The 17,880-nt window shown below is 35.7% G+C and overlaps 1 protein-coding gene across 1 annotated transcript; it reads left to right on the top strand.

The window, feature by feature from the left end:
- Nucleotides 1-148: 148 nt before the first annotated feature.
- On the top strand, nucleotides 149-16,911 carry mcm9 (minichromosome maintenance 9 homologous recombination repair factor). Its single transcript, XM_052585673.1, has 13 exons — nucleotides 149-363; nucleotides 1,213-1,568; nucleotides 5,686-6,002; nucleotides 6,750-6,831; nucleotides 7,607-7,807; nucleotides 9,688-9,813; nucleotides 9,912-10,031; nucleotides 11,454-11,628; nucleotides 11,728-11,930; nucleotides 13,090-13,293; nucleotides 13,370-13,452; nucleotides 13,525-13,670; nucleotides 14,331-16,911. The coding sequence occupies exons 2-13, from the start codon at nucleotides 1,250-1,252 to the stop codon at nucleotides 15,643-15,645; spliced, it is 3,291 nt and encodes a 1,096-aa protein (XP_052441633.1). The 5' UTR covers nucleotides 149-363; nucleotides 1,213-1,249; the 3' UTR covers nucleotides 15,646-16,911.
- Nucleotides 16,912-17,880: the final 969 nt, after the last annotated feature.

Genomic DNA, 17,880 nt, shown 5'->3' with positions numbered 1-17,880 from the left:
TAGCCAGGAACAAGAGAAGGTTGAATATAAAAAACGGGACTTTTATACTGGCGGTCGACGTCATCGACCTCCGCATGCAGCGTTTTCCGTTTACTGGGTTCTACCTAGTCCAGAAACGGGGAAGCTGGTATTGATCACATACCCTACAATCTATCAGCACTAAAAAAATACACAAAAATCAAAAATTAAACAAAGTATAATGCAGTGAAACTGCTTTTATAGTATTATGTATGGCTTAGAATGAGTTATATTTAACTAGAATTCAAAGTTTGTTTACACGTCCTCCCCTACAGTGCAGAAAGCTACGGAATAAAGCGCCAAATCTGAAAACACGGACAGGAAGATTACTGTTCACCCATCCAGGTATGTCAAATACAGAATTGTAGGGAAGAAAATATTTTTGTTGTACGTTATTGTTATTGTTTGCAAAATTTTGCTCAAGAGAGTAATGAGCGCAAGAGAAATGTTTTGTTTTGAACGCTTGCGGAATGCGTGTTATATAAAGACCACGTGAGCTGTTAAACAGCTGTAGATCTTGTATAATCATTATTCATGCAATTTTATGAACTCAAGTTAATTTAAAAAATGCATGAAACATTTGTGGTTTCATAAAATACTTTGTCAAGTGCAAAAAAAAGGTTTTTAAAAAGGCGTATAAATAGTGTAAGGGTTATCATTATCGCTATGATTTATTATTATATTTACTTGTTTTAATTATAAGTGAAGTAATTTATTCTAAGCTAGTCTCGCTGTACTTGCATAATGTTTGAATGGTGTCTTTTAAGTTTTTTCAAAACGTTAAAATGTAAAGAGTAAATGTAATAGAAATTAAGATAGAAAGCATGTAACGTTAACTTTTAATTTATACTTTTAAATGAACATGAACTAAAGATCAGTTTAGCATTATAAAATTATTCATCTTTATGAAAAACCTTGAGATATTTGGGATAAATTGTGTGAGGCAGTTTTATAGTCAATACATCTTTCCAGTTAATTTCTAGTAATTCATTCAACTACTTTTACAAAACCGGCTTGTCTAGTTATCGCAAATGACTTAAAATGTCATACATTTGTTAAAAGGTGCGGAAACCTCCATTTACTATGATACAAGTGAATCGCAGTGTGAAAGGGGCTTATGATTAAACAAGGGTTTGAAAAGATGAACTGCAATTTATGTAACGTTACAGACCATCATCCACTGCTTTCTTGCAGAATACTTCATGTCTGAGTGGTCAGGTTCAGTCTTCAGATGAACGTGATGCTCAATCCGGATCAGGTGTCCTTCATAGGACTGGCGTTTGAGACTTATGTGATGGAGCACCACAAGAATGACATCCTACAGATCTTTCAGGAGGCCAGTGAAGATGCTCACTATCCCGTTGTAGTGAATGCCATGACCTTATTTGAGGACAATATGGAGGTTGGAGAGTGTTTCAATGCGTTCCCCAGCCAGGTGCTGCCTATATTTGACAATGCCCTGCAGAGAGTAGCCCAGACCATATCTCAGTCTTCTTCCTCAACGCAGGAGAGTTTCAAACTCAAACACAATCTGCATGTTCGTATATCAGGTAAGCATGAATAAGGGCGTCCACTCTTTTACACCAACACCTGTTTCAGGACTCAACAACAACAAAGATTTAACAAGGTTTCTTAAAGTTTTTGTGCAACTTCCAGACCAATAACATAAACTTTTAAAACCTGTTTGGGAAATATTTGTTTCTGTTAGCTAGTGGTATTGAATTACAAACTTAATCATTAAATTATTTTGGGAAAAATAAAAGGGAAAAAGTGCTACATATTCCAAATCAACATTAAAAAATTGAAAAAATAGGGTAGAACAATAATAGTAAGATTAATCAGTAACACTTTACAATGACTATAATAACCATTTTATTATTCAGTTTTGCAAATGTACTATATTTGTTTTAATTGTAAATAAAGTAATTTCTACTGTCAGCTAATCTTGTTGAATTATGTTTTTCATTAAATAGTTAAATCTTTTTTAATTTTTATAAAATTGCTGCCTTATAAAATGCTTATTAATCATTGTGTGTGTGGATGTGTGTGTGTGTGTATATATATATATATATATATATATATATATATATATATATATATAGCTATAGCTATCAATATTAAATGTATATAATGATTGTATAATATTTAATACAACTTTTAGAAAACCTTTTATTTAAAGTATACGTTTATAATTTTTACTCATTCGAAACTATTTTCTAATCTAAACTAATCTCATTTGTACAATAAAGTTTGAATCAAATCTTTCATTTTAAAGTATCAAAACATAATTACAGGATTATTTCCTTGTAAAATATCATTATAGTCCATATACAAGTATATACATATTTTTTACTTAATTCTCAATAACAGATCATTCAGATCAGTTAAGCATTTAAAAAAAAATGTATATATATATATATATATATATATATATATATATATATATATATATATATATATATATATATATATATATATATAAACAACCTATTAGTGAAAATAATTTAACATTTTATATTTAATAAGGTTAAACTTTTTTGTCATGTAATTTTTAGAACTGTTTTCACTTCTACAATAATCTGCCAATTGTCTTCTTTAAAATGAGATTAACCTTAAGTCTATGCTCCAAAGTATTCAAAATGTTCTTCAATTTAAGTTGGAAATGTATGATCAAAAAGTGGGTTCGACAGTTAAGAGGATAAAGTGTTACCGACTGTCTGTCCAGGTACTGAAAGTAATGCTGTATCTATACTCCAAGATGTCTAGACTAAAGTATTTGCTATAAATATTGCAGATCTAGCAAATGAAACTATTAGGCCTATTTGTGCACAACATTAAACTATTCCTCTTTTTCCGATATGACTTGTAGCTCCGCGTGATCACAAGTGGCTTGTGTATGGCTGACTGTTCTCTTTGTGTCACTGGTAGATCTGTGCTGTGCCTCCGACTGCCTGTTTCATTTACTCTTGAAGTCTCGCACCCTATTAGTTTGTCAATGCAACACAGAGGCTGTTTCCTTCTACAGGCAATTAGACCCCAGCACACCGTGGCAGACAGCTCGTTTGTCCTGCCGCGAACCGTTATCTGTTATCATGGTCGCTTCCTCTGATCTAGTGTCGTATAACCTGCAGGATATGCTGATGTGTTTTCTCTGTAACAACAGTCTTGTTATGCGTCGGGATGTTGGCTCGCTGGAGGGTGATCAGATGGAGCTTTGAGTAGCTGGTCAGGTGTGAGTGCAAACACTGCATGATATAACAACAAGAGGAGCAAGGGCTCTGCAGGAAGGGTATCGATCGGGTTCTGAGGAGAGAGAGAGAACGTCTCATGTGAGAGGTCAGACAGACACATTGGCTGTCAGAGGAAAGAACAGCTGAGTAATGCTTTAAAGGAATATTTCATGAAAACTCTTTCAGCAGTTACTCATGACGCTCTGAACCATATGCAGTTATATTCAAGATTCGAGATTTTCATTCGTCACAAACAGGATTATATAGAGTATTGACAAACTAATGGGTATATTTTCTATGGAAGGTAAAAGGGGAATTTTTGAAGAAAAAAAATATGCAGAACTATGTGGTGTGAATGAATGACTTGTTGAGGAAACATTTCAAAGTGGTCAACTAATAATTTACAGTCAGATTTGTGCTTGGTGACAGGGTTATTATCTTAAACTAAAAAATAAAACACCTTTTTTTGTACATTTGATATAAAGCTGAAATAAAATATAAAATAGGAAATCAGATGTGGCCTTGGCAGCCAACTGAAATAAGTTACATGAAAATTAAATAAATGGAAATAAATAAAAACTGAACTAAAACAAAACATAAAATTAAATACTAAGATATAAAAAATAATGACAGTAATGATAAAAATGACAATAGCACATAACAAAAGATTTAACGAAAATTCTAATGAAAACAAAATATAAAAATAAATGCTATTTTAAAATAATAGTAATATAAGTAAGCACTATTAGTAAGTATTATTAGTAATCCTAATATTATTAGTAGTAATAATAACGATTAGTAAGTAATAATTATAACTATTCATAAATATTATTAATGATCCTATTATTAGTAATTATCATCCGATTACAACTTTTTAACATTACTAAACACCAAAAGTACTAAAATAGACATAAAAACTAAAGCTAAAATAAAATTAATTTGAAACTAATAAATAAAATAACAGCAATAATAAAAAATAGCAGCACTTAAAATTTACAAAAATTAAACAACAAATAAAACCGAAAATATGAAAAAATTTAAATAAATGCTATTAAAAAATATTTAAATATTATAAGTAAATAGTCGTGTCTAATCTCAACTAATCTTGTTGAATATCTTTCTTTAAGTAAAACATGAAATTACTGAAAACGTAATTATTACATTTATATATAATTATAGCTTTATATGAAATGTGTATAAATGCAGTAATTGATAAATATTATTATATAATTATTATGGAGTATAGAATTTGTTTAATTATTAAATGTATTTGTAAAACTTCTGTTATTTAGAATTTGTTAATATTTTTTCCCTGGTTATTAATTTCTAAACTTGCTAATCTTGCAAAATAAAGCTTGAATCTTTCATTAAGTATTTCCAAATTTTATATATATATATATATATATATATATATATATATATATATATATATATATATATATAATATACACACACAGAGAGAGAGAAAATCTGAAATGCATAAAAAATGTACATTTCTGTGTACATTTTTCATTTTCAGTGATTATAGAAGTACAAACTTTTGAATACTGTTTGTGTTGCAGAAATTTAAATCATAGCTGCTGTTCAATTAAAAAAAATAATAAATAGGCCTAGCTGACTCTAGCTATGGAAATAGTTCTCTCAGGAATTTTGTTTTGTGCTTTTAAAAAACTGTGTTCTTGTAATGAGGCAATATATTTGGGAAACACGATGGTCACTTTTAATCAAAATCCTGATCATGAGTATCTCATGAATATTCAGTGTTTCGCCCAGCCCTAATCTGCTTATCTAGAAATAGCAGACTGACATAGACAGCAAGAGTGTGAAGATTGTTTTAGGTGACGTTTAGGCTTGTGTTTGATCCCTGAGGTCTGTGGGATGGATCGTATTGCATTGTGTCGAAGCCAAGTGCTTTTCTCTCACGTCCTGCAGGAGATGATTGCCGTCACCTGTAATTACACGCTCTTCATCTGTAGCCCTGCAGACGTGACTCATCCGAATAAACACGCTTTACTGAAACCCATTTTCTCCGTAGCCACTGCAGTCTGTGTCTGTAGTTAGAGGGGAAAGAAGAAATGAATGCAGTTTTATTGGCTAAGTAACTTTGACGTTTTTGATTCTTTCTTTCTTTTATGTTTTTCTATGATGCAACCATGCCGGGCCAGGTCATATTCAAATACTGAATGCACATAGAGTTGATTCATTATGCAAGAGACTGTAACTCTGCTTTTGAACTTTTATTGCATGAACATGTAGCGCCATCTAGCAGAAGGAGACCGAATTTCTCAGAAATGAGCCCTAGAAGGCTGTGGTGGAATAACACTGACACCTGCTGGTTAATTTGAAATAATCAACAACAACAAAAGTCGTCAACATTTGCTCACTCATGCTGTTCCAATTCAATATATGGCTTTCTTTCATTACTACATGTTTTTAGGTTTACCTATGTGTCCCGAGCTGACCAGAGATCACATTCCTAAAGCTAGAGACGTGGGCCACTTCCTCTCCGTCACGGGCACGGTCATCCGCACCAGTGTGACTAAAGTGCTGGAGTATGAGAGAGACTACATGTGCAATAAATGCAGGCACGTGTTCTCCATGCAGGCCTCTTTTGAGCAGTTTTACACCTTCACTCCACCCACCAGTTGCCCCAATGAGGAAGGATGTAATTCTTTCAAATTCACCTGCCTGTCAGGAAGTGACGCCCCTCCAGCCGCCTGCAAGGACTACCAGGAGATCAAAATCCAAGAGCAGGTGAGATGTTGTTTATTCATGTACAGTCACCCTGGAGCAACCTGGTGCTAAAGAAATTGTTCAATTCGGCTTTCTTCTTCCAAGATGGGGTTCGGCAGGTGATGACTTTGAAACTTCCATAGTGTTTTTGTGTGTTTTGTGCACCAGACATTCAATCATCGGTCTGTAGGTTTGATCTCCATGGCTGAGACTTTATGCCATGGGTTTCCAAAAAGAACATAATAATGAAAATGATATTAAATAAAATAAGTACATAAACTAAAATTATTTAAAGGGATCATCGGATCGGCTCGATAAAAGTGAGACTGATCATCCAGACACTGATCCGGGCCGATCGTGAGAAAAAATGGCTGATTAAAATATGGATCGGTGCATCTCTACTCAATAGCTGTAAACAGATCTGATTTTGACAGGGTAAAAAGGGTGTTTTTTACACTACCATTGAAAAATGTAACCAAAATATGTTATAGACATTTCATTAAGACCCTAAAGCATCATATCAACTTGTGGAAAATGGGCATCCGATGACCCCTTTAAAATAAAATATTATTATAATTATAAGTAATATAATAATATAATTTAATTATATCTTATGAAATGTAATTAAAATAAAACTAGACTCATTTTATGTAAAATGATAGGTAAATGTAATATATAAAGTATCTACAAAACAATTAGGAAAAAAGAGTGTTTATTTCTGTATCTGGAAGTGTATAATCTTCTTGACCAGTGCACCTTCACCAACAGGTACAGAAACTGTCAGTGGGCAGTATCCCTCGATCTATGCTCATCGTCCTGGAGGACGATCTTGTGGACAGCTGTAAATCAGGTAAATGCTGTCCAGTCTGTATTTTATACATATATTTACTGGCTTAAATAATTTGACAGTGCAGGACTGATATCTGTATCACTCAATTACTCTGTCCAGTCCTGTTCACAGTTCAAGTCTGTGTGAACCGGAAGTTGTTGCTGACTTTATTTCAGTGTAGTGACGTATTTTCAGTTTATATTGAATATTGAATGGAGGTTTTAGAGGAATAGTGGTTTTATTTTTGTGCTCCTCATCCCCGTCTCTCACTTATAGCAACCTAAACTGATGTCATCAGAGAAAGAATGCCATTCCAGAGCGGAAGGAAATGTTCAGATGTTGATTAAAGATTACCAAGACAAAAATATTTTTTCAGCGGATTAACTTGCATGGATTAAATGTAAACATCAAGACTAGCAATGTGCACTAATAAAGTAAATAAAGTCCATTTTGATTCCATGGGGACTTTAATACTGTGTTGTACAAGACTGGCTTTATTACGATTTTCTCATGAATGAATTCCGACATAAATTTCCTGTTTTTTTATTTTTATTTTTATTCAGTCATTGTCTTCAGTGCAATAACAATAACATTGTAAATAATCCAATTTGTTGTAGAATTTTTGTTTTACATATGTTCAATTTATTTTGATTTATAAAATAAAAACGATATATATATTTATATTATATAAACAAGTTTTGCATCATATGATGTGTTACTTGTACAATAATAATAACATTCTTCAGGGCAAAATCATGTCTCTTTTTTTTTTTTTTTCCACTTATGTTTCTGGCAGGCGATGACATCACAGTGTATGGCGTTGTCTGTCAGCGCTGGAAGCCGATGTTTCTGGATTGCCGCTGTGATGTGGAGATTGTGCTGAAAGCAAACTATATCGAGGTCAACAATGAGCAGTCTAGCACTGCACTAGTGCTGGAAGACATCCAGAAGGAGTTTGAAGATTTCTGGGACAGTCACAAACATGACCCCATTGCTGGTTGGTGTCTTTTTTAATATATTGAATCTGGAAAACCAGTCTAGTAGTACAAATAAACGATATGGCATTTTTAATACCACGTCCTCTCAGCATTTAAAAGATTTTTTCTCTTTCTTATTGCTATATAAACTCAATTATAATCCCTGTAGAGGAAGTTCAGTTGATTAGGTCATGAAACAGTGCTGTAATCTGTTGCCAGTGTGGTTTTCCTGAGACCACTCTATCAGTGTTAGGCTACTATTGCTCATAGGGCTATTGAGTTAGGGCTTTGAACGAATTTCTAACTGCAATTACTAAACTTTGTCATGTAACTCATCATGTATCGTTTGTCCTGCAACCATGAACAATACCTCAATCAGGGGCGGATCTACCGGGGTGGCATAGGGTGGCAAAGCCCTGCTGCTACCCCAGTTGGCAACAAAGAATTAAAGGTTATGGCCAATTTGAAAATTTATGAGCGCGAATCTTTCGTGATTCGTGATCCCGCTCCGAACTCCCGAACTGATTCAAATGATTTGCGATTCCCAAACTGACTCAAATGATTCGCGAACCCACTTTGAACTCCCGAACTGACTCAAATGATTCGCGAACCCGCTACGAACTCCCGAACTGATTCAAATGATTTGCGATCCCCAAACTGACTCAAATGATTCGCGAACCCGCTCCGAACTCTCGAATTGATTCAAATGATCCGCGAAGCCGCTCCGAACTCTCGAACTGACTTAAATGATTCGCGATCCCGCTCCGAACTCCCAAACTGATTCAAATGATTCGCGATCCCCAAACTGACTCAAATGATTCGCGAACCCGCTTTGAACTCACGAACTGACTCAAATGATTCGCGAACCCGCTCCGAACTCCCGAACTGATTCAAATGGTTTGCGATCCCAAAACTGACTCAAATGATTCGCGAACCCATTTTGAACTTCCAAACTGACTCAAATGATTCGCGATCCCGCTCCGAACTCTCGAACTGACTCAAATGATTCGCGATCCCGCTCCGAACTCCCAAACTGACTCAAATGATTCGCGATCCTCATAACTGACACAAATGATTCGCGAATCCGCTTTGAACTCCCGAACGGACTGAAATGTAGGCATAATACAAAACAAGATCTACATAATGTAGGCAAATACAAAATAAACTATTTATACATGTTATTACAAATGCCATGTGATTGCTGCTGTTACACTTACAGGACAATCAAATCCTTGTTTAGGCTTCTGACCAAACATTTCATTCAAATATTCACTTAATCTTTCATTTTTGGCCACCTTTTTGCTATAGATGACACAGGCTTTATAATTTCTTCAACAAAAAACGTGCATATCACAATCCTTAAAAAAATAAACCATGGTTTTATCATAGTAAAACTGCTTAATTTCCTTTTGCATGATTTCTGAATCCTTGAGACTATAAAATAAATTAATATGGTGCTTATGGGGTATGGTCACTTATTCCTTATATGTTGTAATGTTTGTTATAACTGTTTCAAATGCAAGACATTTATTGCATGAGATTAAGTTTGTAAATTATAGCCTGTGTCCTTTTGTAGTGTGCACATATATTTATCATCAATCTGTGATAACTGTGACTAAATTCAGTACATATACGTCTGCCATATGTTGCCACCCCTCAAAAATTCCTGCCCCCTTCTCGCCACCCCATCAATATTTTTCTAGATCCGCCCCTGACCTCAATCATGTGGCTTTTTGAGCAAAAGTGTTTTCTAAACAGTCAAATGCATGATTTTCTCATTGATGTTAGAAAAAGTGGTGGAAAAAATAGAGAAGCAATGGCCTAGTAGTGGGTTTATGAATCATAAAATATGTCTTTCTTATTCATTCTTTCTGTCTCTCTTTCTCTTGACATTCTGAAGGCAGGAATGAGATCTTGATGAGTCTCTGCCCTCAGGTGTTCGGCATGTACGTCGTCAAGCTGGCTGTTGCTATGGTTTTGGCAGGTGGGGTACAGAGAATAGATGCATCTGGAACCAAGGTGAGAGGTATGGGTTCACATTGCACATCATGGCAGTCTGACATTTAGACTTAACGTGAAACAGAGTTCAGAGGTGTGCTTGAAAAGTGTCTGCGCTCTGTTTAGGAGAGTCTCATCTGTTGCTCGTGGGGGATCCAGGCACTGGGAAGTCACAGTTTCTGAAGTATGCAGCTAAGATTACACCACGCTCTGTGCTCACTGCAGGAATCGGATCTACTAATGCAGGTTCCACACGCTCTTCTGAACCTCAGATCACCTTCTCATTAACGTTCACAATCAGCGCTCTAGAGGAATGTTAGTTTTTTTCATAGTTTGGCTGGTCCTGCGACTTATAGTCAGGTGCGACTTATTTATCAAAATTAATTTGACATGAATCGAGATAAATGAACCAAGAGACAACATTACCGTCTCCAGCCGTGAGAGGGCGCTCTATGCTGCTCAGTGCTCCCGTAGTCTACACTGAGCAGCATTTAGTGCCCTCTCGCGGCTGGAGACGGTAATGTTTTCTCTTGGTTCTTGGTTCTAAATAAATGTGACTTATAGTCCAGTGCTTATATATGTTTTTTTCCTCATCATGACGTATTTTTGGACTGATGCGACTTATAGTCCGAAAAATATGGTACTTTGCTTAAAGGGATAGGTCACAAAAAATTTACTCATGGTGTTCCAAACTTGTTTTGTTTTTCTTCTGTTGTTTTTTCACTATTATGGAAGTCAATGGCTACCAACATTCCTCAAAACAAGTTTAATGTTCATTATAAGACAGAAACTCATATGGGTTTGAATCATCATGAGGGTGAGTAAATGATGACAGAATTTTCATCTTTCATCTGTGGTATTTATACTGTGAACAACAGTACGCAGAATTTCTGTATGCACATTTAAGATGTGCAGTATACAACCAGAGCTAATATACGTTTATAAATAAGTTTAAATTATTAAATTAAATCAAACAAATGTGATAGTAAATACATTTATAATATTACGGAAGCTTTCTGTTCATCAAAGACTTATGAAAAAATTAACATGGTTTTCACAAAAACATATGTAAAAAGAAAAAAAAAAGTACAATTAAATTTTTGTTGAACACCAAATCAGCATATTAGAATGATTTCTGAAGAATCATGTGAAGACTGGAGACAATCACTGAAGACTGGAGCTGCTGAAAATTCAGCTTTGCAACACAGGAATAAATTGCATTTTAAATGATATTCAAGTAACTATAGCTGTTTTCAATTGCAATTATATTTCATAAATTTTGTGTATTTTGATCAAATAAAAGCTGCCTTGGTGGGCATAACACATTTCTTTTTAAAATATAAAAAAAATTATACCTACTCAAAACCTAGTGGTAGAGTATTTATTTAAATTAAAATTAATAGTAAAATTCTTCCTACTCAAAACCCCTAAAATTTGTGAAGAAATAAAAGCTAAATAGAGCCAGAACCAAACTTTGTGTAGTACTCATGTGGTGTGCAGTGTCTGATGGGTAATTTTGATGGGTCCACATGAGTTAAGAGAGGAGTTAAAATTGTTGTACACTTCAGATTGCTGCATACACTTTATTTTTGGCACATACTAAGCACTATTCACTTCTACTGTCCAAAGAGCATTGTTGTTGTTGCATCATTGTGAAATGCTGGTCAGGTCTGACAGTGGCGGCTGTTAAGGACTCTGGAGAGTGGCATCTGGAGGCAGGAGCCCTTGTTCTCTCTGATGGAGGTCTGTGCTGCATCGATGAATTCAACAGCATCAAAGAACATGACCGCACCAGCATCCACGAGGCCATGGAGCAACAAACCATCAGCGTGGCAAAAGCCGGGTGAGTGCTGGGGGAAATAATGTCATCTTGCATTTTGTTTTTTTATTAACTAAAAGTGTATGAGCATCACATGAAATATCCCATGTTCTTCTTTTGTAGAATGGTGTGCAAACTGGACACAAGGACCACCATCCTGGCAGCTACAAACCCAAAGGGGCAGTATGACCCTAATGTGTCCGTTTCTGTGAACGTGGCCCTCGCCAGCCCCCTCCTGAGCCGCTTTGACCTCGTACTGGTTCTGCTGGATACTAAAAACCCAGAATGGGACAAAATAATCTCCTCATTTATCCTGCAGAACAAAGGTTTGTCCCAGAGAAAAATCCTTTTGTTTTGTAATATCAGGGGTTTTCAAAGTAGGTGCATTTGATGTAAAATCTGAATACATTTACATTTAGTAATTTAGCAGACACTTATATCCAAAGCGACTTACAAATGAGGGGAAAATAGATATAGATATAGATATATGCACACACACACATACACACATTAGTCAACATTTGAAGTGGCTCAAAAAAAAATTGAAGTTGTCCTAAGACAAGAATGCATTTTTGCATGGTTTTAGGACAACTTGAAAAAATGAAAAGTTTTGATCCACTTCAAGGGTGACTACTTGTATACATATATTTGTACATTTATATATAGGTTTGTCTTTTTTTGGTCATCTCAGGGGTTTTCAAAGTAGGTTTATATTATATTATATTATATTATGAAATTTGAATATATATTTGAAAATCCTAAATATAAAGGTATAATTATTCTAAACATTAAAAATTATTCCATTCCAAATATATAGTTCTAACTATATATTTGGATGCACATTTTAAATTTTTAGGCTTATAATCATATATTTCGATTTACATAGCATTTTATATACTTATTTATGTAATTAAAAGAAATATTTTATAATTGTATTTATTAAAAGTATTATATATAATATAATATATATATATATATATATAATATTTATTAACTATTTTAAATAATATTCTTTGTAGATTATACCTGCCTTTGCATTTCTAGGCCATGATCCCTACAAAATTTCCTTCTTTTCCCCTTCCTTTGAATCATGTCCAGGTTCCTTCAATATTTTTTTTCACATTTTTAACTCGATGCCTAGCTCATAGTGCATTTTTTTGTTGTACATGACATACAAAAAATGTAGTTTGTGAGGTTTCATCTGATGTATTATTGGATCCGAACCCCTCCCATCCAGCCTGACTGCTGATCCTGCTTACCTCATGGGATTTGTTGCTACTTCAGACTTGGTTATTTTCCCAAGAGATGCCACTTTGATAGGAAAACCTGTCCCCTCGAGGGCTGGTTCACCCCTCATTTGGCTGAGAAACTCTTTGATACCGACTAGAAGTTAATGGTGAAGCAGCAGACTTGACATTTGTTGAATATTTATAAAATATTTATCTAAACATCTCTCAACTCTCTCCCCTCGTGTTTTTCCCACAGGAGCGCCGAGTGCGTCTTCATGTTTATGGAGTATGGAGAAGATGAGGGCCTATTTCTGTCTGATCAAGACGCTTAAGCCTTGTATGACACAGGAAGCAAACACCATCCTGAGCCGCTACTATCAGCTGCAGAGACAGAGCGACAGCCGGAACGCCGCCCGGACGACCATCCGCATGCTGGAGAGTCTCAGCCGTCTCGCTGAGGGTCAGATGCTCACATGCAGCATGATATCTGATGCTTATCTCATAAGAGTTGATGCTCATCTCTCTGTGTGTTTCAGCTCATGCCAGGCTGATGTTCAGAGAGACAGTGACCGTAGAGGATGCGGTTGTTGTGGTGTCTGTTATGGAGTGCTCCATGCAGGTTTGTTTATTACTACTTCATCATCCGGAAGCTATATTAAATTGTTATGAAACATATTTTTGTTTGCCTCAGGGAGGCGCTCTTCTTGGAAATGTGAGCGCTCTACACACCTCTTTTCCTGATGACCCCTGTGAACAGTATAAAACACAGTGTGAGATTGTGCTTGAGAGGCTGGGATTGACTGATATCCTGCAGAAAGAACTGAAAAGACTTTCAAGGTAAAAATTATACATTTAAAATTTAATTTGTACTATAAATAGAAAGTATTATCAAATACAAAAGAGAATTGTATTAATATGTATTATTCTTGATAAAATATGTATGTTTAAATACAAAATAGTATTTAATACAATATAAATTGTACTTATTATTTAGGTTCATATGTAGTAAAGGTACTTACTTAGATTAAGTCGATCCAGAATGTTGAAGAGAATCGATTTTTTTTTTCTCCCACCCCTAGTTTACGTCTCACAATTCAGACTTTTTTTTTCTCTCAGAACTCCATGATATAAACTTGCAATTACGAGATATTACATCAGAATTATAAGATATCAAATCACAATTCTGACTTTTTTCCTCAGAATTGCACATTTATATCTCGAAATTCAGACTTTATAACTTGCCATTTCAAGTTTATATCTCATAGCTTTGTGAAAAAAGTCAATTGTGAGTTTGTATCATGCAGTTGTAAGAAATAAGTCAGAATTATGAGATAAAAAGCAATTACCTTTTCTTTTCTTTTTTTTTTCTTTTTTTTTAATCAGTGGCAGAAATGGACTTCCATATTTTATTGCACATAGAAAACATGCCTAAAATTAATCTGAGCCCCTTAAAGATCTGAGATTCCTTCTAAGAACCTCTTTTGTGCTCCTCTTTAGGCTAGATAGCAGAAGACCATACTCCCCTAAAGAGACCGAATCCTGTAGTGACCACACCAGTCAGCCTCCAACTGGTCAGAATCACAGTAATGGTGAGGTGACTACTGATCCAGACCCCAGCCTGGACTGGTTCCACTCTTTATCCAGCGCGACTGGAACCGGCTCCATCGTTCACACCTCCTCCATCATTACCTCCACACAGAATGCCACCACTACACTGGGTGGCACGACGGTGTTGCCTAGCAACAACCGTTCCATGCGCTGCAAGGGTTCTGTGTGGGAGAAGGATGACGATCCATCCCTGGTTGAGGCTGTTGTGGAAAAGGGCTTCAAAAAGCTCAGAGCCAAACGGTTGAAAGACATGAAAGCATCCCTCCTGCTGAGCGAGGAACGAGTTTTAGGAGAGACAGGTGACGATTTAGAGGATATTTTCTCCCACAGCACACCCAAAACGAGGAAGAAACCCTCAAAAAGAAAAAACACAACCATCAGTCCTCCTGACATCAGAGCCGATAGCGGAGAGGATTTACACAGCAAACTCACAACCTTCACATTCAAGCCCAGAGAGAGATTGACTCATGCCGGTCAGTCGTTTGCGAAAACAAGTGGCAAAGTGGCGGTGCATGAGGGAGCGAAACCTGCTGCACCTCAGATGCCAGAAACACAGGCCCAAAGTGAGAATCGGTCAAGCTCATGTCGTCCAGCAGAGGGGAGCAGAGCTTATGAGAAACCCCGGCTAGGAACCAACAATAAAACAGAAGATGTTTCCTCTCTGGTCTTAAATGATGTGAGCACAGCTCAGAAAGGGACGTCTGAGGACACTAATCATCAACGACAGCTGCTGTCCAGACTCAACAGCCTCTCTCCAGGTGAGGAGAATGGCAACCCTTATAAACACCCACAATCCCCACCAAAGACAGACCACCCAAAGGTGAAGGTGGCCAGTTCAACTCTGGCCAAACTTTCTAGATTCTCTTTTACGGGCTCATCTGAGGAAAAGCCTGGTGATAAAACAGTCCCAGCTACAAACAGCAGTACAAAAAAAGAGCCAGCAAACCCGCTTTCTGAAGACCAGGAGAACACAAGCACACTGACCAGGAAAAATAAAACTACAGATGCAAAGGCCACCACTGTGCAGACGGGCAACATGAGGACAGAGCCCTCCGACAGACAGGAAGAAGCCGGAGAGAACGCTACAAAGAAGAGGCGATGCTTTGAGTTGGGCTCCGGAGGCCCCGTAGGACTCCTCAAAGGTTTTTCACTGTTCGGCTCGTCTGTCATAGACGATGAAGATCTAGATGCTGACTGGATCTGATGCAGCAGGAGACGTTTGTCATGTATATTTGCAGTATATGTATTTCTTGTGTTTTTTTGTTCATTTAAGTGCAGTGTGATGTTTTAATGGCTAAACAGATTCTGATGTCACAGTAAAAGATACTTTATTTGCACTTTTTTTCATTTAGTAAATATCAGTTACATTTTCATGTCTGGTATTTATATATCCTTAGCAGTTTTTTTACATGCAAGTTTTTTTTTTTTAAACGTTTAAGTTATGTTTGTTTTTAAATATTTTTATTGAAGCCCGTTTCCGCCACTGAATAAAAAATAAAAAAGGTAGTTGTGACTGTTTTACTCATAATTTTTACATCATATAATTCTGACTTTTTTCTCAGAATTGCAGGTTGTCGTTTTTTCCTTCAGAATTGCCCGATATAAACTCACAATTCTGCATGGGAAAAAAAGAATTAAAAGTTATATCTTACAATTCTACCTTCATAATTAATAATTAAATTAAATTAATTAATAAATTAATTTTAAAAAAAGTCAGAATTCTGAGATTTTTCAGTAATTTATCTTCATTTAGTGGCTGAAATGGGCTTCTCTAAAAAAAATAAATAAAACCTACTTAAAAGGCCAAATGCTATTTTCAGCATTGCTCTTGTTTTACAATGATAAACATCTCACTTTTTTGCAAGAGCCCCCCCAACGTCCACTTACCCTGATAATCAATGTTATGTACCAAAATCTCTGACCTTTAGAATCAAACATACTGTTTTTGCTACTTCACCTGTAAGATTTCTATAGTTAAATTATGTTATGATTGCTGAATACAGAATAGGTTGTAAACAACTAGGTGGTCATGTTCATTTCCACATGGTTCTGACCTCATAACCATGATGATTTGTGAATGACCCTTTTCAAAGCTTATTTTTCGAAAATGGTGTGTGTGTGTGTGCGTGTGCAAGGGAGCTCTAAATTAGTCTTTAGTTAAAATAAATAAACAATCGCAAAACTTTTCTCACTTAGTAGCCAATTCTAAACAGTGCAAGATAATGGGGTCGGTTACATTTAACAACTTAATAATGCATGTTTAATTGCCGGGCAGCAATATGTTGTATAGCAATAGTGTATTCGTCTTTCACCCAGCAAAAATAAAGCCTGGCTAAAGGTGCCTTTCAGCCCATGTAAAGCCAAATAACCATCGAAACACATGCTTGAATGCTTAGTGGATGCTGTAAAAGATGTTTTCAGGCTTGAGCAATTTACCCCTTGGGAGCAATAAATGACACCATGGTGAAGAGATGTTGTCTAATGTCATGGTGACGAATTTCATTCCATTGGGAGTTTAGAAATGAATGTACTGCATTCGGTGATGATAGGATCATACAGGACAGGATCTGCTGCAGTCCCCAAGGTCAAAATCGTGGATTAAGATGGTTAAGGCAAGCACATTTTACTCAAACCTCTTAAACAGCAAACAATTCCACCTACATTGTTTATTGCTGTTTTAAAAGGACATTAATCTTATTTTTAGGTTCTTTTCTAATGTTATTGGTGTGTGAGAGTGCATGATATATATTTTTATACACCTATATGCTGCATTCTTGAAATAAGGACATGCTTTAATATGTGACTATAACAAGCTTATTTTTTCTTTAAGCAGTTATGAGATCATTTCCATTGACTGGCTGAGTTACTAGTGAAGTCTAACCTTCTGTTGGAGAGGGTCAAGGTCTGTACAGCTTCTGTATTTGTCTTAGAGGAGAACTGCGGTAAAGGGAGGCTGAAGGTAAGATGAGACGTTAATGGATCCTGAACTTCCTGCAGATGGATCACTGGCCTTATCAATAATGAAGCGTTATTGATTTAATGTCTCTGAATGTGCCACCAAGGATACCCAGACTCACCATTACATCATTCATTTGCCATCTTGCAGTGTTTTAGAGGACTGAATTTGGGACTTTGTCATTTTAAAGCTTTTTTGCGGCAAATATGAAGCATTTTAATCTGGACTTTATGGTGAGGTCTAATAGATAGATATCTACGGTTTGTATAGTTACAATGTATTCTTTAACATTCTTTACAAAATAACATTTTAAAAAGGTTTAAAATTTTACAGGTTGTTATATTTAACTATATAAACAATAAATATAGCTATATGCATTTTTATTTTTTATTTTACAGAATTTCAAGTCTTACAAAATTTACAAGTTGCATTTACGTTTTTCTAAGGTTTATCTATTTATTATCAGTCAGAAATAAGTTACTG

The sequence above is a fragment of the Carassius gibelio genome, chromosome B20 (assembly GCF_023724105.1).
Source record: "Carassius gibelio isolate Cgi1373 ecotype wild population from Czech Republic chromosome B20, carGib1.2-hapl.c, whole genome shotgun sequence".
Taxonomy (NCBI): domain Eukaryota; kingdom Metazoa; phylum Chordata; class Actinopteri; order Cypriniformes; family Cyprinidae; genus Carassius; species Carassius gibelio.
This window is presented reverse-complemented; position numbering and strand designations above follow the sequence as displayed.